The sequence below is a fragment of the Carcharodon carcharias genome, chromosome 16, assembly GCF_017639515.1.
Source record: "Carcharodon carcharias isolate sCarCar2 chromosome 16, sCarCar2.pri, whole genome shotgun sequence".
In the NCBI taxonomy this organism is placed as follows: domain Eukaryota; kingdom Metazoa; phylum Chordata; class Chondrichthyes; order Lamniformes; family Lamnidae; genus Carcharodon; species Carcharodon carcharias.
In genome coordinates, this window is record NC_054482.1 from 107,624,467 (window position 1) to 107,648,864 (window position 24,398).

At 44.1% G+C, this 24,398-nt stretch overlaps 1 protein-coding gene across 1 annotated transcript in view; it reads right to left on the minus strand.

Moving 5' to 3' along the window:
• Window positions 1-2,804: 2,804 nt before the first annotated feature.
• Window positions 2,805-24,398, minus strand: part of pigk (phosphatidylinositol glycan anchor biosynthesis, class K) — a 123,622-nt gene continuing 102,028 nt past the window's right edge. The window contains exon 11 of the mRNA XM_041208650.1: window positions 2,805-3,399. Within this exon, the coding sequence (XP_041064584.1) occupies window positions 3,283-3,399 (117 nt within the window). The 3' untranslated portion in view covers window positions 2,805-3,282. The remainder of the gene's footprint in view (window positions 3,400-24,398) is intronic.

Here is a 24,398-nt window from a genome sequence, read left to right on the forward strand (position 1 = left end):
ACAAGAGAGACAAAGCAAAGCATGTTACTTTACATTTGCTATTTTTGGTGAAAGGAAGGCAGGGAGGGGAATAGCTCGAGAGTGCAGACCGGGATGAGGAGAAATGTCTGGATTCAGAGAGTTGTTGGAGCACAGAATGCTTTGCCACGGGAACAGCTGAGGCAAAGAGCACTGCACCTTCTGAGCATAGGGTAGAAAAGTATTTGAAGTAGAGGAATTTACAGAGCAATGGGAAAAGTTCAGTGGAATTAGCTTGGTTTGCCCTAGCAAAGACACTATGGGCCAAGTGGCCTACCTCGGCATTGTAAACGTTCACGAGTCTATGTCAGGATGGGCATATTCACAGAATGGTTAATATGAATGGGAGAAGGCCATTCATGATTTTGCCATTCGATTAGATCAGTGGTTCTCAAACGCTTTTGTCCACAGATCAGTTAGGCGGGGCGCAAGGGCAACAGAGCAACTGCCGGTCCTACCCATCCACTTCCACTTGGCGCCACAAAACCACTCGTCAGATTACTGGGAAGAACGGCGCTGCTTCTGATTAAACGCCAATGAGGTGATGTCCGGTTCCAAGCTGGAGAGCTTCAGTTTCACGTCGAGCATCGCGTTCAGCGAACTCCCCCTCTTTGTTTTCAGTCCCACAAGAGTTGAAAATTCAACCTCCTTGTAACAGTAACACAAGTCACGCTTATAAAACTCGCTTGCTGTCATCATGACACGTGGGGAGTTGGCCTGGATGTGTGACGTCCAGGTTCTGGCTTGTTCTCTCGTATGGCCTCAGCCGTGTGGTTGCGTGTCAAAGGCTTGCATTTTTGGACAAGCCCACTAGACCACTTGGAGGCCATTTGCGTTGTGGGCTGCAGTTTGAGATCCACTGAATGGACCTCAAGTCCATTCACCCACTTTTGCTCCATATCCTTTGCAGAGGTGAAAACTCAGGAATTGTTTGAGGGGCTGTTAGACAGATGTTCTGATTCAATGGCAGAAACAAGTTGGAGAAAAGAAAGAAAGACGTGTCAAAGCGTTTTACAGAAATGTGATGATGGCCAGATCATGTGTTTTTGCAAGATTGTTTAAGGGATAAATATTGGCCAGGACGCCAGGGAGAACTCCCCTGCTCTTCCTTGAAATACTGCCACGGGTCATTTTTACCACCAGCCAAGCAGGCAGATGGGGCCTCGGTTTAACATCTCATCCGAGAGACGGGTCCTCCGAGTCCGAGTGTGCAGTACTCCCCCAGTACAGCACTGGAGTGTCAGCCTTGGTTTTTGCACTGAATGGGAATTGAACCCAGAACCTAGTGATTTGTATGCAAGTTTGCAACCAACCGAGCCACAGCTGACATAGGCTCCCAATATCCAATGAACCCCACTGGACCTGTTCCCCACAGTACCCGCATTACATTAGGTGCCAAAGCTTCTCAACCAGATGAGTTATACGTTAGACTGTTGCAATATAGGATAAAATCAGAAGGAACATTCACACAAGGCTCTCTCACACCTTCTTATAGCCCGTCTACACAGGCCTGAGAATGGATTGGGCACTATTCTAAAAGGTAAAGCATCACAACTGAACATAGAGGAAAATAAACAAAATACACATTAAGCGTACCATCGCACTAAAAAAAAGTGCTGGTTTAAGTGTCTTGTCCTTCTTGCGATAGAAATGTGTGGGGAGATTATAGAAGCTGTACTGTTCACTCAAGGCGAGATTTAATAGAGATGCTCAAAATTCTGAGCACTTTTGGTGGACAAGATATGGAGAAACTGTTTCCACTGGCAGGAAGGTCAGTACTAGAGGACACAGATTTATGATAATTGGCAAAAGAATTAGAGGAGACTGCTTTTTTAAACTGAGCGAGTTGTGATCTGGCATGGACTGCCTGGAAGGGTGGTGGGAGCAGATTCAATAGTAACTTTCAAAAGGAAATTGGATGTATACATGGAAAGTGAAACTATTCAGGGCTATGAAGTGGGATTAATTGGATAGATCTTTTAAAAAGCTAGCACAGACACATAGGGCTGAATGGCCTGCTTTGTTGTCTGGTTCTACAATTCTAACATATACTGTTAATGAAGTTTAAACAAATTTAAACAGGACTCAAGAAAGGCTGGACATTCATATGAAGTCATATCACATCTAAAAAACTGATTTACTTTCTAAGTGCTGCAACTGTTATTATGAAAGTAAATGCAACAGCCAGTCTATGATTGGCAAGGTCCCAAGAAGAGCAAGAGAGATAGATAAATGATCTGTTAATGTGTGCTTTGGTGGCATTGTTTAAAGGATAAATATTGACCAGAACACCGGGAAGAATGGCCCTTCTCTTTGAAATAGTGGAAGTGAATCTGCCACTTGCGAGAGCAGATTGGGCCTCATTTTAACATTTCTTCTGAAAGACAGCACCTCCAGCAGTGCAGCAGTGCATCAGTACTGCACTGGAGTGCCACCGTAGAATCATGTGCTCCTGAATCATAGACGAGAGGGTCGCCAATTGAGCCAAGTTGATATTTATTTGAAATATTTGCAAAACTAGAACTACTGTGGGAGTGAGCCTGTCTCCGTGGCTGTGGGTGGGGGGGGGGAATAGGAAGAGTCCAGGAGCTGCCCCATGTTGACATGACTGCAGAGCCAGGAAACAATGTGGCCACAACTAAGGCCTGATTCACCTTACAAACAAACAAAAAGAAAAACCCTGTCAACAAGACGTTTGGTTCTTAATTATGATATTTACCTCCAGTGAGAGGTTAAGACAGAGGAATTAAACTTTGTGTGTAATATTGCCACGCTATTTCTCAGGCTTTTCAGAACATATTTTATTTTCACAATCATTTCTGAATATCCTATAGACAAAGCTTTGTTTCTTCGGCCATCTTCGCTGGGACAAATGTAGTTTTCATGCATTGGCATCTTTCGCTTTGCACCAATGCTGCAGTTCATGATGTAAATGCAACCTGAATCCAGAGTCACGGTTTGACTTAACACCAAAGATAAATAGAGCAAGGCTCCCAGGAGAAGGGAGTTTTACTCTGCTTCAACCTACAGTCAGTTCCGGACATTTACACGCAAGTTTAGCTTCACCTCAACTCTAAACCCATAAATGCACCCTCAAACTCACCCCTTTCCCATTATTTCAACCTTCAAGCCATAGTCCAAAAACCCCTCAAAAATATTAATTAAAAATAATTTACAGCAGTGCATCACGTTGACAGGCTTTAGTGTTCAAATCCTTGAGGGCCAAGGAATCGGCCGCTCTCATTGCCCGCTCAGTAATGTCGATCAGAATACATGCTTGAGGTGCTTCAGTCCATAGCTTTTGAAGAAGACCAGGAGGATCAGTGTCCAGAGGCCCAGGATAAATCCGTCCGGGGGATGCCAGTCCTTTTGCTTTGGTTTCTGTAAAACAAGTTAACAGAAATGATCAACCAGCCCAGCGTTGGCATTTAAAAACCATGCCTGAGAAGGTGTGTGGGGCTTTTTAATATAGACTTTTGACACCAGCCTACAAACGTACGAACTTGGAGCAGGCGTTGGCCATTCGGCTCCTTGAGCCTGCTCCTCCATTCAATAAGGTCATGGCTGATCTGACTGTGGCCTTAACTCCACATTCTGCCTACCCACAAAAGCCTTTGACACCTTGTTAGCCAAGAGTCTATCTACGTCTGCTTTAAAAATACTCATTGACCTTGCCTTCACCACTCTGTGGGTTAGAGAGCTCCAAAGGTTCACAACCCTCTGAGAGAAAATATTTCTTCTCATCCCTGTCTTAAATGGGAGACCCCTTATTTTTAAACTGTGTCCCCCTGGTCCTAGCCTCTCCCACAAGGGGAAGCATCCTTTCAGCATCCACTCTGTCAAGTCCCCTCAGGATCTCAGACGTTTCAATATGATCGCCTCTCGTTCTTCTAAACTCCAGTGGACACCGGCCCAGCCTGTCCAACCTCTCCTCATAAGATAACCCTGCCATTCCAGGCATCAGTCGAGTGAACCTTCTCTGAACTGCTTCTAATGCATTTATGCCCTTTTTCAAATAAGGAGACTAAAACTGTACACAGTGCTCTGGATGTGGTCTCACCAGAGCCCTGTACAGCAGTAGCAAAACATCCCTATTTTTATATTCCATTTCCCTTGCAATAAGTGACAACATTCCATTTGCCCTTCTAATCACTTGCAGTACCTGCAAACTGATTTTTCCTGATTCTAATCACTTGCAGTATCTGCAAACTGATTTTTCCTGATTCATGCACCGGGACACCCGGCTTTTTAAGGAAAACTAAAAGGATGGGGACTGGAAGCCCTGGATTACTTGCTATAAAGGAGCACTGTTTGGTTAAAGGTACTAGCAACAAAGATTAGTGTTGAACTCGACTGAAATCAGGGAAGCTTGATCCAGTTGGAAAAGGTATCGCGGTTATTGCTTCAGATTGTTGGAGAGAACAAGCCTGCCGTTGCAAGACTCGTATGAAGAACAAGCCAAAGTTTAGAGACACAGCAGAATGGACAGGTGAAGGGAAATCTATCACATACAAAAGTTGGCATAATCTAGCAGCAGTAAGAGCATAAAGACAGCCATTTATTTACAGTGATTTCAAGGAGACCAAATCAGAGCAGCTTAAAGGAGGTGCCGACAAAGAATTAATCAGTCTCCCAAAGGAAAGCAGTGAGGACCCTTGCTTCTGAGTTGTCAACTCCTCCAGGCCCAACGTACCTTCAATTCTGGCCTCTTGCACATTGCCCATTTTGCCAGCTGCCAAGCCCCTGAGCTCTGGAATTCCTTCCCGAAACCTCCCTACCTTTCCCCTTTTCCTTTATTCATTCACGGGATGTGGGTGTCACTGGCTGGGCCAGCATTTATTGCCCATCCCTAATTGCCCTTGAGAAGGTGGTGGCGAGCTGCCTCCTTGAACCACAACAGTGCATGTGGTGTAGGTACACCCACAGTGCTGTTAGGAAGGGAGTTCCAGGATTTTGACCCAGTGACAGTGAAGGAATGGAGATATATTTCCAAGTCGGGGCGGTGAGTGGCTTGGAGGGTGACTTCCAGGCAATGGTGCTCCTTAAGATGCTCCTTAAAAACTACCTCTTTGAACAAGCTTCACCTCGGCGTGCTAAAGGCAGTATTTAAATACATGTCATTGTTGCTGTTGTCACTGAGCCTCCGTCTAGGGTTGTGAACATCTTTATCTGTATAGCTGCCAGGTCACATTGTTATTGAAACCAATTATAGTATTTTTAGTCTAACTTGATTCTTGCCTCTAAAGAGTTAAAATATTAAATAAAAAAAAGCCAAATAGAGTTCAGACAGGAAAAAAAATAACGACGAGATGAGATTGTTTTAAGCATGCGGTGCTGTGTTAGTTCAGCCACTGAATCCAGCAAGTCAGTGTTTGCCATTTAAACAGATAGCATCAAACTCGTTGGGAGTTCAATCTAGCCTGTGTACAGCTGGCTGCAACACGCAATTTGACCACATTCGACAGGAGATTGCTCCTTAAAATATCGTGTGTGCTCGGTGAGGTGCACAGGTTTTTTTTTTTGCCAAACGCATTTTAAATCCTGTTGTGGGATTAAATTGAACTTCAGCTCCAATTATGCGGCAGCAGCCACCTGCTTTCATTGCAATGCTTCACACTTCGAATACTTTTGAAAATGGTGCATATACATATGGGGGAGAAAAGAAATTGGAAGTCACAGCCCATTAACATTCTGTTGGGATAGCCAGTCTCAAACAGTAATCTATATTATGCGGCTGCTGCATTTAAAATCTTCCAATTAACATGCAAGTCCATCGTGTAGGTTGCTTTGCACTTTTCATCATCCACTTTGTCCCATCAATCATTCCATTTATTAGCATCAGATGTGCGTTCCCCTATAAGTGGCACCCGGCCTCACTGACAAATTGCCTCTACCCTTGGCCATTTTGCTGTTAAGCATTTTCACACAGCGTGGCCTAAACAATCTCATCGATGACCTTTTATCCATCCCAGAATCTTAGCCATTACCCCCACCCCAGAAGAATTCAGACATTTTCGTTTCACATCACCAGGCGCACGTTAATGAGCTCAGTCACTTCAGGCATCATAGCTGACGCAAAGTTGATTTTTGATTAAAAACAGAGGAACTTGCATGTAAACAACACTGTTTAAGGCTTCAGAATGTCCCAAGGCACTTTACAAACAATGAAGTACTTTTAAAGTGTAGTTACTGCTGGAACGTAGTGAAACGTGGCAGCCAATTTACACACAGCAAACTCCCCACAATCAGCAATATGAGAATGACCGGATAATCTGCTTTTAGAGCTGTCGGTTAAGGGATAAGTATTGGGATAATTCCCCTGCTCGCCACGTGAGAGGGTGGATGGCCCTTCGGTTTAACATCTGATCCAAAAGACAGTGCCTCAGACAATGTCGCACTCCCTCAGTACTGCACTGCAATGTCAGCCTAGATTTTTTTTCTGTTCAAGGGTCTGGGGAAGGACATGACTCAGAGGTGAACCACAGCTAAGAGTTAGGGAGGGGCAAGGCCACAGACACAAACCAAGTAAGGATTGGGGGATTGGGGCATTGGGGGATCCGCAATCCAGGATGTGGATGCCAGAGCTTTGGATGAACTGAAGTTTACGAAGGGCAGCCAATGGGAGTCCAGCCAGGAGCACAGTGGAACAGTTGTTCTGGAGGTGACAAAGCCAGATGGGCTGAGGTAGAGGCAGAGGGTGCTAATATTATAGAGGGCTTATAGACTGCCTTTATAATGGAGAGGAAGGTGGATTCAGGGCCAAGGATTTGCATTTTGTAGCAGGGATCGATGATGATGGCAATAAATATTGTACAGTGTATTATAACTTAGCATCCAGTACTTTCTGCAAGAATATTTTGAAGATTGTGATTTTTCAGGATATATCTGTAGAAGAACATGTATTAAGATAGTTTTGCTCTAAATATTTTCATACAAATAGGAAATTGCCGCTGCCAGTTCACTTCAAACATGCCAATTATTGGAATGGTGTGCAATTACAAAGAGCTACATTGTACTTATAGCACAGGAACAGGCCATTCAACCCAACAGATCCATACTGGTACTTATGTTCAACACAAACTTGATAGTAGAGTGAAGATGAAGTAGAATGGCACAAGGCTCGATGGCTGAATGACCTATTCTGCAATGTCACTGAACATTCCTTGGTTTCATGCACGCATCAAAAAGGCTAAGGAGGATGTTGGCCTTCATCACAGGAGGCAATAGACCCGGAAGGTCCATTAGACCTTGCTTGGGGATTTGTATTTGGTTTTGAACACAAAGGAAGCAGACACAAGAAGTTCCAGCAATGGTTCAGCAGTTAGGGCAGGGGGGAGGTTACGCTCTGGTTTGAATGCATTTGGAGTATCACATTCCATTCTGGGCACCACAATGCTGGGACAATACACTGGCCTTGGAGCAGTGGCCGCATAGGTTCACCAGAATAATATTGGGGCTAAGAGTATTAAACTATGGGCACAGATTGCATAGACCATGCTTGTACCTCCCCTGAATGTAAAAGATTAAGGGGTAATCAAATGGAGTGTTTCAGATAATTAAAGATTTTGATAGGGTAGATAGAGACTGTTTCCTCTCTTGGACAAATCCAGAAGACGGGGGTGGATACAAGCTTAAAATTGGAGCTAGTCCTATGACAGGTGACGTCAGGAAGAATATCTTCACACAAAGGCGAGTGAAAATCTGGAAATTTCTCCCTCAAACAAGTTGTTGAGGTTGAGGATTGAGTGAAAATTTCAAAGCTGAGGTTGATAAAAATTTTCACTAGGTAAAGGCATTAAATGAGTTTAAGCTATGGATAAACCATGATCTAGATCTAGACCCGGGTTTTAATTCTTTTTTAATATTTTGTATAGACAGGAGTGCTGCTCCTCCTGGCCTGTCAAGGAACAGTGAAGGAACGGCGGCATATTTCCGAGTCAGGATGATGAGTGACTTGGTGTGGCACTTCCAGGTGATGGCGTTCCCATCTATCTGCTGTCCTTGTCCTAGATCGTAGTGGTCATGGGTTTGGAAGGTGCTGTCGAAGGAGCCTTGGTGAGTTCTTGCAATGCATCTTGTAAGTGGTACACACTGCTGCTACTGTGCATCGGTGGTGGAGGGAGTGAATGTTTGTGGATGTGGTGCCAAGCAAGCGGGCTGCTTTGTCCTGGATGGTGTCAAGCTTCTTGAATGTTGTGGGAGCTGCACTCATCCGGGCAAGTGGGGAGTATTACACTCCCCTGACTTGTGCCTTGTAGATGGTGGACAGGCTTTGGGGAGTCAGGAGAGGAGTTACTCATCGCATGATTCCTAGCCTCTAACCTGCTCTGGTAGTCACAGTATTTATATGGCTAGTCTAATTCAGTTTCTGGTCAATGGTAACACCCACGCTGTTGATATTGGGGGATTCAGTGATAGTAATGCCATTAGACATCAAAGGGCGATGGTTAGGTTTTCTCTTGTTGGAGGTGGTCATTGCCTGACACTTGTGTGGTGAGAATGTTACTTGCCACTTGTCAGCCCAAGCCTGGATATTGACTAGGTCTTGCTGCATTCGGACATGGACTGCTTCAGTATCTGAGGAGTCGTGAATGGTGCTGAACATTGCACAATCATCAGCAAACATCCCTACTTCTGACCTTATGATGAAAGGAAGGTCATTGATGAAGCAGCTGAAGGTGGCTGGGCTGAGGACACTATCTGAGCAGTGATGCCTGCAGCTGAGATGACTGACCTCTAACAACCACAACCATCTTCCTTTGTGCTAGGTATGACTCCAGCCAGCGGAGAGTTTTCTCCCTGATTCCCATTGACTCCAGTTTTGCTGGGGCTCCTTAATGCCACACTCAATCAAATACTGTCTTGATGTCAAGGGCAGTCACTCTCACCTCACCTCGAGAGTTCAGCTCTTTGGTCCACGTTTGAACCAAGACTGTAATGAGGTCAGGAGCTGAGTAACCCTGGCGGAACCCAAACTGGGCGTCAGTGAGCAGGTTATTGCTAAGTAAGTACCACTTGACAGCACCATTGATGACCCATTCCATTGCTTTACTGATGATCAAGAGTAGACTGATGGGGCGGTAATTGGCCGGGTTGGATTTGTCCTGCTTTTTGTGTACAGGACATACCTGGGCAATTCTCCACATAGCCGGGTAGATGCCAGTGTTGCAGTTGTACTGGAACAGCTTGGCTAGGGGTAGAGCACAAGTCTTCAGTACTATTGCCGGAATGTTGTCAGGTCCCACAGCCTTTGCAGTATCCAGTGCCTTCAGCCGTTTCTTGATATCACATGGAGTGAATCGAATTGGCTGAAGACTGGCATCTGTGATGCTGGGAACCTCTGGAGGAGGCTCAGATGGATCATCCAATCAGCACTTCTGGCTGAAGTTTGTTGCAAATGCTTCAGCCTTATCTTTTGCACTGATGTGCTGGGCTCCTTCATCATTGAGGATGGGGATATTTGCAGAGCCTCCTCCTCCAGTGAGTTGTTTAATTGTCCATCACCATTCAGGACTGGATATGGCAGGATTGCAAAGCTTAGATCTGATCCTTTGGTTGTGGGATCACTTAGCTCTCTCTATCCCTTGCTGCTTATGCTGTTTGGCACACAAGCAGTCGTGTTATACCTTCACCAGGTTGACACCTCATTTTTTAGGTATGCTGGTGTTGCTCCTGGCATGCCCTCCTGCACTCATCACTGAACCAGGGTTGATCCCCTGGCTTGATGGTAATGGTAGAGTGGGGGATATGCCAGGCCATGAGGTTACAGATTGTGTTCGAGTTCAATTCTGCTGCTGCTGATGGCCCACAGCGCCTCATGGATGCCCAGTCTTGAGCTGCTATATCTGTTCAAAATCCATCTCATTTAGCACGGTGGTAGTGTCACACAACACGATGGAGGGTATCCTCGATGTGAAGGTGGGACTTCGTCTCCACGATGACTGTGCGGTGGACACTCCTACCGATACTGTCATGGACAGATGCATCTGCAGTAGGCAGGTTGGTGAGGATGAGGTCAAGTATGTTTTTCCCACTTGTTGATTCCCTCAGCACCTGCCGCAGACCCACTCTAGCAGCTATGTCATTTAGGACTCGGCCAGCTCGGTCAGTAGTGGTGCTACTGAGCCACTCTTGGTGATGGGCATTGAAATCCCCCACCCAGAGTACATTCTGCGCCCTCATCACCCTCAGTGCTTCCTCCAAATGGCATTCAACATGGAGGAGCACTGGTTCATCAGCCGAGAGGGGTTGGTACGTGGTAATCAGCAGGTGGTTTTCTTGCCCAGATTTGACCTGATGCCATGAGACTTCATGGGGTCCGGAGTCTCTCCTGACTGTAGACCACTGTGTCGCCACCTCTGCTGGGTCTGTCCTGCTGGTGGGACAGGGCATATCCAGGGATGGTGATGGCGGTGTCTGGGACGTTATCTGTAAGGTATGATTCCGTGAGGATGGCTATGTCAGGCTGTTGCTTGACTAGTCTGTGAGACAGCTCTCCCAATTTTGGCACAAGCTCCCAGATGTTAGTAAGGAGGACTTTGCAGGGTCGACAGGGCTGCGATCGCCGTTGTTGTTTCCGGTGCCTAGGTCAATGCCGGGTGGTCCATCCAGTTTCATTCCTTTTATGTGACTTTGTAGTGGTTTGTTACAACTGAGTGACTTGTTAGACCATTTCAGAGGGCACTTAAGAGTCAACCAAGAGTCTGGAGTGACATGTAGGCCCAGACCAGGTAAGGACAGCAGATTCCCTTCCCTGAAGAACATTGGTGACCCAGATGGGTTTTTACAACAATGGTTCCATGGTCAACATTAGACTGTTAATTCCAGATTTTTATTGAATTCAAATTCCACCATCTGCCGTGGCAGGATTCAAACCCAGGTCCCCAGAGCATTACCCTGGGTCTCTGGATTACTAGTCCAGTGTCAATACCACTTCGTCATCGCCTCCCCTTCAGGGTAGTATTTTGAAGAGGGGCAGCAACAGAGTTTTCCAGGGCAACATTCATTCCTCAGCTAGACACCACCAAAAACATGGGAGCTGATGGCAGATGGTGGAATTTGAATTCAGTCAGATTAAAAGACTAATGATGACCATTGTCGATTGTTGTAAAAACCCAACTGATTCACTAATGTCCCTTAGGGAAGGGAATCTGCCGTCCTTAGCTGGTCTGGCCTACACATGACTCCAGACCCACAGCAATGTGGTTGACTCTTAAATGTCCTCTGAACAAGGGCAATGCAGGATGGGCAATGAATGTTGGCCTAGACAGTGATGTCCACATCCCATGAATGAATATTATAAAAAGAACATATCTAGTCATTCATTTCATTTCTGTTTGTGATACCATGTTGAGTGCAAACTGGCTGCCACTTTTCCCTGCATTGCAAGAGTGACTCCATTTCAGAAATATTTGCTGGCTGTAGAGCACTTAAATGTCATGTAAGGTACTAGGTAAATGCAAGTTTTTCTGTACTGTTTGAAATCACCTTAGTTGCAGAGAAACATAAGGAACAGTCCCGTCCAGTGACATCTGACAAATTAATATTTGTTGCTCGAAGCTGTACATTCCTTATATAGATTACGAGCTACAAACAAAACTCTGGCAATAACAAAAAAATTAGCAAGAAAATAACAGCTTGGTTTCATGACCACTTGTGCTTCAATTACATGAAGATTTCAGGCTGCGCATTGCGTTTTGCTTTAATCTTAAGAGATCTTGGTGGTTATGAGATGGGCTGTGTGCATCTTCATGTTTCTTACGTGTGCGCCGACTTTCAAGCTAGACTTTGCAAGACCAGTTGATTTCTGCCCATTCCAGAGTTAGTCACTGGCGTAGTGCCGCCAGTGTCTGCATTCTATTTGCTTCTGTACTTATGGATACTTGTGGACTTGCAAATGTGTTGCTTCCGACATTGTATCAATGCTTTGATCACCTCCAGAATGGATTTGCCCTCACCCAAGCCCACGCCACCACCACCCCCCCACCTCCAAGTCCACCACCCTCGATATCAACTCCAACTTGTCTGGAACTTATCCCCCACTACATTGCACAGAACTTGAGTATTGCCGAAAAAATACTTTTCGTCAAAGTTTTTCATCTTGCACTCATCACGACAATTCGCAAGAATACCAAAGGTCAAGGGAACAATTGCTCTGATGAGTGCAAGATGAAAAACTTTGACAAAAAAAAATCTTTTTTTTAGCGATAATCTAAAAGCCGATAAAGAGGGACAAAATAGGATGAGAGTAAACTATTAAGAAATATAAACACAAATTGTAAGAGCTTCAGCAAGTATCACAGAGCCTCAGAATGGTTATAGCACAGAAGGAGGCCATTCAGCCTGTTGTGTCTGTGCTGGCTCTCCGAAGGAATAGTTCACCTAGTATCACACTCCATCATTCTCCCCATAGCCCTACACATGCTTCCTTTGCAGATAATAATTCAATTCCCTCTTAAATGCCTCTATTGATCCTGCCTCAATCGCACTCTCAGGCAGTGCATTCCAGGTCCCATTCACTTGCTGCATGATAAAGCTTTTCCTCATGTCTCCTTTGGGCTTTAACCTAAATATTGGGGGTGAGTGATGATGTGATAAACTAAAGAGAGAGAAGAAGGTGAGAGAGCAGGATAGCAATAAGGAAAATTGTTATTAAAGTGTGTCAGGAAGGGACAGAGCTTGCAAACATAAGCATGCGCCAGCCGTTAAGGCTAGAGATCACGAAGGAGGCAGAGTTAAAGGCACTCTATCTGAATGCACACAAAAATAGCTTCACTCAGAGGCTTGTGAATCTTTAGAATTCTCCATCCCAGAGGATTGTGGATGCTCAGTCGATAAGTATATTCAAGGCTGAGGTCGACAGATTTTTGGGCTCCAAGGGAATCAAAAGATATGCAGGACCAGTGGGAGGTTGAGCATCAGCCAGGATATTTAATGGCAGAGCAGGGCTCAAAAAGCTGTATGGCCTACTTTTACTCCCTATTTCTTATATTCTTATAATAAATGAGCACTGTCTGCTCTCTCAGATGAGGAGAGAAGATCTGAAAAACAGCAGGGGAGTAATTCCGGGTATCCTGGCCAATATTTATCCTTCAATCAACATCACTACAAAAAGAAAATCTAATCATTATCCCATTACTGTTTGTGGGAACTTGCTGTGTACAAATTGGTTGCCACGTTTTCTACAGTTCTCGTGGGTTCCTGACATGTACTAATCTCAATTATAGTGTCAGCAGCGGCTCAGTCAGTAGCCCTCCCTCCTCCGATTCAGAAGGTTGTGGGTTCAAGTCCCTCTGCAGAGGCTTGAGCGGAAAATCTCAGCTGACACTATCAGTGCAGTTACTAAGGCATTGTCAGAGGTGTCATCCTTCCAATGGGCTATTAAACCAAGGACTTGTCTGTCCTCGATTAATGCGAGAGGAGTAGGGTAGTTCTCCCCAGTGCCCTGGCCAATATATATTCCTCGATCGGAATCAGTGAAAAACTGATCAATTATTATTTCATTGTCCCAAGGTCATGGAAGATGCTAAATGAATATAAGTTCTTTCTTTCAAGTTAAAATCCTCATCTAGAATCTTTAGCCAACTGGCTTGTTTCTGTGCTGAATTCTACCTAATTCTATGTAGCGGAATAAACTTTACCAGCTTGGGAGAATATCACTGATTGCTGTTCTCTCACATTGTGCGTCCCATCAATTTCTCACAGCATGTCCCGCACTGCACTGGCAGTAAGAGTAAAGTGTCTGGTTTGTTTGCTCAGCAGGCTTTTCTCTTTTCGCTTCCGAGAAATAAATCAAAAATGGCTCAAAAGCAGCAGGGGTGCAGCCCAGTTTTCCAATCAATTGCCTCTGGCAGATACATCTGACAATTAACAAAATTATACAAAGTGGCAATTGTACAAACCCTCAGCTATCAGGTGGAGGTTTTTTTTAAACGATTAATTTTCAGCACGTGGTCATTTATTTTCTAGTTTCTCTGAGAACGTGATTTACAACTGAGAGCCACTTCAAAGGGCGGTTATGAGTCAACCACATTGGCGTTGGATTAGCCAAAGCGGGTAAGGGCTTCAGTGAACTACACGTGTTTGCCTGACAATCCAATAGTTTCACGGGCGCTCCAGTGCAGCGCTGAGAGGCGGCTGCCTAACTGGAGGTGCCACCTTTCGAATTAATCATTAAAATAAGCCCATCCGCTCTCGCAGATGAACGTAAAAGATTCGAAAAACAGCAGGGGAGTCATTCCTGGGTATCCTGGCCAATATTTATCCTTCAATCAACGTCACTACATAAAAAAAGGAAATTATCTAGTCATTACCACATGTCTGTTGGGGTCTTGCTGAGTGCAAATTGGTCGCCACATTTTCTACATTACAGCAGTGATTACGCTTCCACTTCGAATGTACTTTATTGGGAGATCCTGAGGTTGTCGAAGGTGCTGCACGGGTCTTTTTTTTACTGCCAAACTTTACTTTTTAAATTAAGTTCAAATTCTGAAATGGTCATGGTGGAATTTCAGCTATCATCCTCTAAATTATTAACGCAGTGGCATAACCTTTACACCACCAGACTCTGACGTGACTGAACTTCTAGACTCCTTCATATTGAAAGCAATTTTCATTAGGTTGGTGCTGTGGGGAAAATGTATTGCGGAGATGTGCCTTGGAATAATAGCCACTGCTTGGTTTCTATCCTCTCTCTAATTATTTGCCTTTTAATTTTTGTTGCTCCCCAGTTCATTCAACTGTACTTGTGGGCTAGGTGATATCCTCAAGATACATGACGTGATTTGTTCAAATAGTAATTCACCGAAATTCCACTCCTCCTCTGTCGCTTTCATTTGGAACCAGCCAATCCGTTTCTGCTAGTTCACATCTTTCTTTGAGACATAGGGGTTCAGGATTTAGGAAGACAGGAACAAAAGTAGGCCGTTCAGCCCCTTTCAGCCTCCTCTACCATTTTATTGATCACAGCTGATCCGTTTATCCACCTTTGCTTTGTAAGCCTTTGCACGGTAATCTAACTAAGATCTGTCTCGAGAATTTCAGTTGGCCCTGTATCCACAGCCTTTTGAGTTCTAGATTTCCAATATCATGTGCGAGAAAAAATGGCCTTGCTCGGAGCTTTTTTTAAATATTCGTTCATGGGGTGTGGTCATCGCTGGCTCAGCCAGCATTTATTGCCCATCCGTAACTGCCCTTGTCCAGAGGACATTTAAGAGTCAACCGCGTTGCTGTTGGTCTGGAGTCACATGTAGGCCAGACCAGGTAAGGACAGCAGATTTCCTTCCTGAGTGGACATTAGTGAACCAGATGGGTTTTTAACAACGGTCGACAAAGGTTTTGCAGTCATTAGACTTTTAGTTCCACCATCTGCCGTGGTGGGATTTGAACCCAGGTTCCCCAGAGCATTAATCCTGGGTTTCCCGGGTCCAGTGACAATACCACTGGGCCACCGTCTCCCCAATTAAGATTCTGCCCTCTTGTTCCAAATCTCCCAACTAGAGAAAATGGACTCTCTGTATCTTCCCTACAGGAAATCTGATACCTTTACCTCATCTAGCTTATGTGACTCCAGACCCATAGCAACTCTCTGAAATGGCCTGATAAGCCACTCAGTTGCCTAGAAGGCAGCTTACCACACCTTCTGAAGGGCAACTACAGATATGCAATAAATGCTGGCCCAGCCAGTGATGCCAGTGAATGGATAGAACAAAAAAAAAAATCAAATCCTTTTAACATCTTAAACACTTGGAATACATCACCCCATCAACCTTCTAAACTCAAGGGAATGCAAGCCAAGTTTGTTATTCCACCTCATAATCCAACCCTTCAAGCCCTCATATAATTTTGTTTCATCTATGCTGTACCTCCTCAAGGCCCATATATGCTTCGGTGTCCGGAGCTGAAAGCAGCACTCAAAATGGAGTCTGACCAAAACCACCACTTCCTCACTTTTGCATTCCAACCATCTTCAGACAAAGGTCAACATTCCATTCACTTTTTAAAAAAATTATTTCATGGGATGTGGAAGTCACTGGCAAGCCCAGCATTTGCTGCCCATCCCCAATTGCCCTTGAACTGAGTGGTTTGCCACACCATTTCAGAGGGCAGTTAAGAGTCAACCACATTTCTCTGGGTCTAGAGTCACACATAGACCAGATCAAGTAAAGACAGCAGGTTTCCTTCCCTAAAGGACATTAGTGAACCAGATGGGTTTTTACGACAATCAACAATAGTTTCACGGTCACCATTACAAAGATGAGCTTTTCAATCCCAGGTTATTACTTGAATTCAAATTGCATCAGCTGTCATGGTGGGATTTGAACTATTGTCCCCAAACATTAGCCTGAGCCTCTGGGTTACTAGTCCGGCGACATTACCACTATGCCATCATCTCCCCAATGTATTTGTGCACCAGTTTTCAATGATTCATGTACATGGATACCTAAATCCCTTTGCTCTTCCACAGCTCCTAGTCTCTCATCACTAAGAAATGACCCCAATTTGTCTTTATCAGACCCGAAATGGATGACTTCATACTTTTGCACATTCAACTCCTGTAGCTCTGAAGGAGAGTCATATGGACTCAAAATATTAACTCTGTTTTTCACTCCACAGATGCTGTTAGACCTGCTGAGATTTTCCAGCATTTTCTGTTTTTGTTGTAGTCTGTCCATGTCTCTTTGTAACTTCCTGCTCCTATCTACACAGCTTACGATGCATCTTAACTTACAATGATCTGCCATCTTGGATAGACAATATCCTATTCCCTCATCCAAGTCATTAATATACAAGGAGAGAAGCTGACACCCAGTACCACTCCCCGAGGAATACATTTGTCACATCATGCCAAACAGAGAATCCTCATAACTAATTTCCAACTCATATAACAAGGTTATCTCCAATTTTGTACACTCTTATTCTTGGTGCTGAACTCTACCAAATGCCTTTTGCAAGTTCAAAACACTACATCCACAGAGGCTCCATCACCTACCATTCTAAGTGACCTGGAATAATTAAATCAGATCAGTGTGACATTGCAAGTGTCAGACACAATCAGACGATGAGTAAACTTGGCTCCCTAATAGACGCAGCAACAATTCTCTTCCCTCTCTCTCCCCCGAGATCTCTGCACTCCTCCAATGCTGATCTTCTGAGTATCTCCCAGTTTCATTGCTCCCCGCATCTGCAGCTATGCCTTCAGCTGCCCAGGACCTATTCTCTGAAATTTCAATAAAACAGATTATGCGTGCAGTATTACATTCCTGCTTGTGGGAGTTTGCTAATCACAAATTGGCTGCAGCTTTTCCTACAGTGCAAGTGAATACACTTCAAGAAAAGCTCTTTATAGTGTACTGAGGTTGTAATAGGCATTATGCAAATGCAAGTCTTTCTTTCAAGGGAGATTTAGAAGAGGAGATATTAAAGGATAAGAAGAATGGGATTGAAGTGGATAGCTGGGTGTGGGAGGTCTCAACAAACCTCAACTTCAAATTTAATATTTTCTGCCTCTTTTTGCTTTGCTTTCATTTTCCTTTAATAAGAATAGAATTCATATGCAGAGAGACTATGTTAAAATTGGTTACACCACACTTGGAGTACTGAGTGTGGTGGCTTCTACATTACAAAAATGGGTTCAAAAGCATTGTAGAAAGCGCAAAAAGGATTTACAAGAATTATACCAGAACTAATAGGATACAACTATCAGAACAAGTTAGGGCTCTTTTCTCTAGAAAAGAGATGACTGAGAGGTGACCCGATAAATGTCTTTAAAGTTATGTTCACAATGTTCAGCACCATTTGCAATTCCTTAGATGCTGAAGCAGTCCATGTCCAAATGCAGCAAGACCTGGACAACATTAAGGCTTGGGCTGTTAAGTGGCAAGTAACTTTTGCACCACACAAGTACCAGGTGATGACCAGCTCCAACAAGAGAGAGTTTAATTACCTCCCCCTCACATTCAATGGCATTACCATCGCTGAATCCCCCACTATCAACATCTTGGGCGTTACCATTGACCAGAAACTGATATGGAATGTCCATAGAAATACAGTGGCTACAAAGGCAGATCAGGGGCTGGAAATTCTGCAGCAAGTAATTCACATCTTCACTCCCCAAAGCCTGTCCACCTAGCACAAGGCACAAGTCAGGAGCGTGATGGAATATTCTCCACTTGCTTGGTTGAGTGTGGCTCTAACAACGGTCTAGAAGCTTGACACTGTCAAGGACAGAGGAGTTCACTTGATTGGCACTCCATCCACCACCTTAAACATTCACTTTCTCCACCAGTGGCAGCAGACTGTACTACCGACAGGATGCACTAAAGGAACTCACCAAGGCTCCTTCAACAGCACCTTCCAAACCCGTGACCTCTGCCATCTAGAAGAACAAAGGCAGCAGATGAATGGGAACACCACCACCTACAAGTTCCCCTCCAAGCCACACACCATCCTGACTTGGAAGTATAACACCATTTCTTCACTGTCACTGGGTCAAGATCCTGGGACTCCTTTCTTAACGGCACTGTGGGTGTACCTACACTACATGGACTGCAGCGGTTCAACGAGGCAACTCACCACCACTTTCTCGAGGGCAATGAGGGATGGGCAATTAATACTGGCCTAGCCAGCGATGCCTACAGCCCATGAAAGAATAAAAAAATGAAGGGGTTTAAAATGAAGGGTAGGCATTGAGAAAATGTTTTCACTGATGGGAGACTCTAAAACTAGGAGCTATAAATACATGATAGTCATTTATAAATCCAATAAGAAATGCAGAAGAAACTTCATTACCTAAAGAGTGGCTAGAATGTGGAACTTCTGACCACAAGGAGCAGCTGAAGTGGACAGCATAACAAAGGGAACATAGTAAAGAGAAGAATAGGCAATGCTGATAGATAGAGCTAAATGAGATGAAGTGGGAGCAAGCTCATGTGGACCATAAACCGATATAGATCAACTGAGCTGAATGACCTGTTTCTATGCAGTAACTCTCAGTCATTTTGTAGTTACAAGCGCTATTTGATGGAACTGGGAGTGAGCAGTATGTGTAAGCACTTCCAGAAAAAAAAACCGTGGGATTATCTCCCCCTCCATAGATAGCTCTTGGTCCCAACCCATTCTTCACAGTCATCCCACTAAAGATTGCAAGCAGTCTGGTCTGCCCTCACTGTGGCAGGCAGCACTGTCATGAAGCTGTCTTCTCGGTCCCAGTGCTACTTTAAATATCCCCTGGCTGTGATGACAGTGAAAGGTACAGTTAATCATCCCTCCACATTATGCATCCTACTCCCTATGAAACTCCTCCAGCACAAAATTGAATAGAATCCCCAATGGCTCCAAATGGAGCGTCATGTCATTCCGATTGTTAACAACCTTTAAGCCAAATGATCGCAACCAAATTGTGTGCCCTACTGTCTACTAACTAACAGATTCCTTTAAAAAAAAAGTCTGCCGTAGTCAGGCGCAAGCTTTGCATCATCTCTCTTATTCCCTCTCATGTAGATCCTCATTGGCTTTCAAGATTGTAAAGAAACCCCAGGGGCCCTTACTCTGAAGCAGATTAGCGATGAGTGCGGCTCCTGTAAATCTGAAAGGACAGCAGTAGCGTGCGAGCTGGGCAAAATATATAGTTCATTGCTGCTTTATACATACATACAATCATTTCACAATCACAAACATAGTCATGTTTGATATTCTCAGAACAAAGGTGATTTTAGAATTTGACTTAAGCCAGTTAAAAGGGAATTCAGGATAAACTTCGTGCAAAGGATTGGGAAGGGAAGAACTTACTCAAGTAAAAGGCAACTAAAAGATCTGGTGAGTAAGGTGGAAAGATAGGGCCGACAAAAATCAAAGCAGGAGGAATATGATGAGCTTAAACAGCCCGAGCTTGCTGCATTGTCTTAGTTCTGCTTGCTTCCTTAGCCCAAATCAACATTGCTGGGTGTGACTTTTAAAACTCTAGAGCAGGAAGCGGGCTGTCACTCAATACTTCGAATACCATAGCCAACAACTCAGGCATATCAACCTTTGTTTTAATAATAGAGGATAGTTATTAAGTGCTTTTAGCACAATATCCTTCCCATTGCAGGTAATGTGCCGGCAGTACCACGGAGCATGGCTTTACCACCTACTGTTCGACTTTGATCGTGCCACGTTCCCTACATTACACTAGTTTCAAAAGTGCTTTGCGACATCCTGAGGTCTTGAAAAATGCTTATAAATGCACATTCTTTTTTCCATTCTGAGGTGTTCTTGGATGAAAGAATACTGAGTAGCAGCCAGCTAGCTGATTGATTGGCATTCTCTCTCTCTCTTTCTCTCCTAAAGAATCCAAATGTTCAAAATGATAAAGGCCAAATTCATCAGAATCCAGTGGTAACGCTCCTCATTAGTTGCTCTTCCACCTCCACCCTCAGTTTTTCTCTCTATTAATCCAGTTATCTGACTCAGCACCGCTTCCTCGAAAAAATGTCACAGGCTCTAAGCCTGAAAAACACTCAGGTGCCCTTGTGAAGGCTACAGATTGGATGACTGACCTTGCGTGAGCCGAGATCAATAAGTGAGCAAGGGGATAGAGGAAAAAACCTATATCATCCATCCTACCCTTCCCCAGGCAACAATCACCTGTCAACATTTCGAGAACAAACCTGCCAGAAAGTTTACAGAACTGTGGCAGCTGGCCATCAAATCCCAGATATTTATATATGTATTCTTTCAAATGTCAAATGGCTTACATTATCGAGGATCCCAATAATCCGCCCGGCAGCTCCCTGCACTCTACCAGAATTGGTTTTATGGATGCATTTAACTCTGCCTTTGATAGGTCCAAATCAGATTATAAATAAGAAAAATTGTCTCCTGATGCATGATTCGCATATGCCTGTAGGGTGTCTCTGAATCTTCTGCAGTATTTCCACTTTTACTTACTGCACTTATTGCCTTCAAAATGGTGATGGAGTGCAACATTCCAGAGATTTGCTATAGACTATCCAGTTCCTACAAATGTAATGCAGTCAACCCACAAAGGGTCACTGATAGAGATTGGACATATTCTGGGAGGGGTCCATCATATGACTTCCTGCCACCAAGTTCCCCAACCCAGTCTCCCACATCGGTCGTCTGACACATCCGCAAGAGTGGCAAAAAAGCTTTCCCAGATCAACTAGAAAGTAAATGGACTCCTCGATGAGGTTGGATGACAACTTGAGGATGAAGCAGCTCAGGAAGTGTGTCAGAAAGACCTACCTCGGCAGTGACAACTGTCAGGATGAACATTTCATCCACACCCTCATCACTGCAAACACCACAATGTTTTTTTCCTTGACAGCAAAACAGGAATTTGCATTCATGTAGCGCCTTTCAAGACCTAAGAACACCCAAAAGTGTTCTTTTTAACTAATCTTTCATGGGATGCGGGACAAGCATTTATTGCCCCTCCCTAATTGCCTTTGAAATGAGTGGCTTGCTCAGACCATTTCATTGGCCAGTTAAGAGTCAACCTTATTGCTGTGGGTCTGGAGTCACACGTAGGCCAGACCAGGTTAGGATGGCAGATTTCCTTCCCTAAAGGGCATTAGTGAGCCAGGTGGGTTTTTACAACAATCAATGATAGTTTCATGGTTACCATTACTGAGGCTAGCTTTCAATTCCAGATTTTATTAATTGAGTTTAAATTCCACCAGCCGCAGTGGGGTTTGAACCCATGGTCCTAGAACATTAGCCTGGACCTCCGCATTACAAGCCCAGTGACATTACCACGACACCACCCCTTTAAATAGCCAATGAAATAAAATTGATGTGGAATCACAATTGTAATATAGGAAACGCAACAGCCAATTTGTGTAAGGCAAGCTCCCACAAACAGCAGATAACGACCGGATAATCTGTTTTTAGCTACGCTAGTTTAGGGATAAATATTGGCCAGGACAGTGGGTCGAATTCCTCTGCTCCTCTTCAAAATAATACCTGGGATCTTCTAAATCCACTTGAAGGGGCAGATAGGGTCTCAGTTCAAAATATCAGCCAAAAAAACCCAGCACCTCTAATATTGCAGCACCTCCTCAGTTCTGCATAGGTGTGCCAGCTTAGCGTTTGTGCTCAAGTCCCTGAAGTGGGATTTGAACCCTTAACCTTCTGACTTGGAGGCAGGAGTGCTACACACTGAGCCACAGCTGACACAGAGATTTACAGCTCAACAAAGTACATCTTTTTTTAATTATCTCATAATATTGGAGCCATCTACCAACATAGCAACACTGATTTCCTTTTGACTGCAATAGCTTCAAACTGTTAAATCAAACCTTACTAACTTGCCGATGCAACTACCAAGCATGAAATTGGCTACAACTAGATGAGGCTCAAGATGTCTGCCAGTAGGCTCTTTGAACTCCTACTACATCTGCAAACCACTCAAATTAAATTTCATGTATGGCAATCTGCCAGGGTTGCAAAGTCTCAACAGAAACGTATTTTTGTGCTCAGTGAAGCAAGAGTTGTTAGTTCTGGGGAATGGAACACTTTCCATTTCCAGGCACTCAGTGCTGACATCAGACACTGTCAAGGCATGGACTACACAGTTGGATGCAAAGTGAAGCTCTCTTTACTCATCCCCAATAATGTGCCTCAGGTTCAACTTCCGCTTCAGTGGACTTTGTTTTCATTTCCCGTTCTGTAGCTTCTCAGTGTAAAGTTGCCTATTTAGTGTAGCTTTCGGGACAGCTTCGTGCTGCACACCCACCTCTACAAGAACCAGACTGAGACTGCCCAACTCATTCCACACAGCACCTGCAGAACAAACAGGTGCAGGAGATTCTCATCCCATCAGATGTGGAAAGAAACAAAGAAGCACTTGCATTTATATAGCACCTTTAATAACCTCAGGATGTCCCAAGGTCCTACTGCAGTCATTAAAGTCTCTTTGAAGTCTAGTCAATGTTGCAAATCAGGGGTGTGAAGGTTAATTCGCACACAGCGAGGTCCTACAAACAGCAGAGATAAATAACTAGCTAATCCGTGTCTGTGACATTAGCTGAGGAAACAGGGCACCAGAAATACACCCTGTTGTTCTTGGAATAACGCCATGGGATCTTTCTTGTCCACAAGAGACGGTAGGTGAGACCTCGGTTTAGTATTTTATAGAAAGATCAGTACTTGTCTCATTGTAGATTTTGTGCTGGAGTGGGGCTCGAACCCACAATTTTCTGACAAATGTGGCAAGCTTAACATGAAACTTTGACTTTTAAACAGTGCTCTCTGTAATTTCAGACTTTTAAGTAACAGTTAGTCAGTAACTCTTAAGTTTTAAAAATTTGCAACCCAAGGGACAACAGTTGCTTTGATAAGCAATCTTTTCTAGCAGTCATGAAGCATAGTTCTCACCCATCAAATATCCTCCCAGAAACTGTGGCATGACCTCTCTGCCTATTCCAAACAAATAGCCCATCACAATAATGGGCTCTGTCACAATGACTTATACAACTGCCCAGCTCTCCCCCACTCCCTCCACCCCCATCATCTCCTCACCATTCTCAATACCTACACACTTCTCTCGAGGTCTTTCAAATAATAAATTGAGTTTGGGTCCAATCAATATTTCTTTCAACAACTACAAACAAATATCTACTAGAATTTACAGCTCTGGTCAATCGAGAAATTGAGTGGGAGGAGATATGTCAAACTGGTGCAGCCTGTATCACTGAGTAATAGAATGAAAAACAATTTAAAACTTTGTATAGAACTCCATCAACCCATTAGTAGCTTTACTGGTTGGAGGTCAAGCCATTCTTTCTAGGAATGTCCAGTCCTATGAGAACAATAAGTTTTTATTGGGTAAGGGTATCAAGGGATATGGAGCAAAAGCAGGTAAATGGAATCAAGGTGCAGAGCTCAGCCAGGATTGAAATGAATTATGGAGCAGGCTCGAGTGGCTGAATGTTCCTATAGGCTTCCTAGGCTAAATCTATCACCATAGATTTATAAATCTATCACCCATCCGAACACTGAGAAGCTAGCCTCTCGATTTACGAGGGAATGGGCAGAACGTACACAACCCACGCAGTGCAGATTTACTTAGAACACCAATGAGCCAGCCCATCAACAACAACTTGCACTTATAGAGCACCATTAACATAACAAAATGTCCCAAGGTACTTCACAGAAGCAATATCAAACCATGCCAAACTACATATTCGAACAGGTGACCAAACGCTTGGTCAAAGAGATGGTTCATAGTGAGGAAGAAAGCAGGAGGGCATCGATTGGGTAGGTCAGTGGGTAGAAAAGTGGCAAATGGAATTCATTCCGGAGAAGCTTTGAGGTATTGCATTTTGGGAGGGCAAACAAGGAAAGGGAGCAGGAGTAGACCATACTGTCCATCGAGC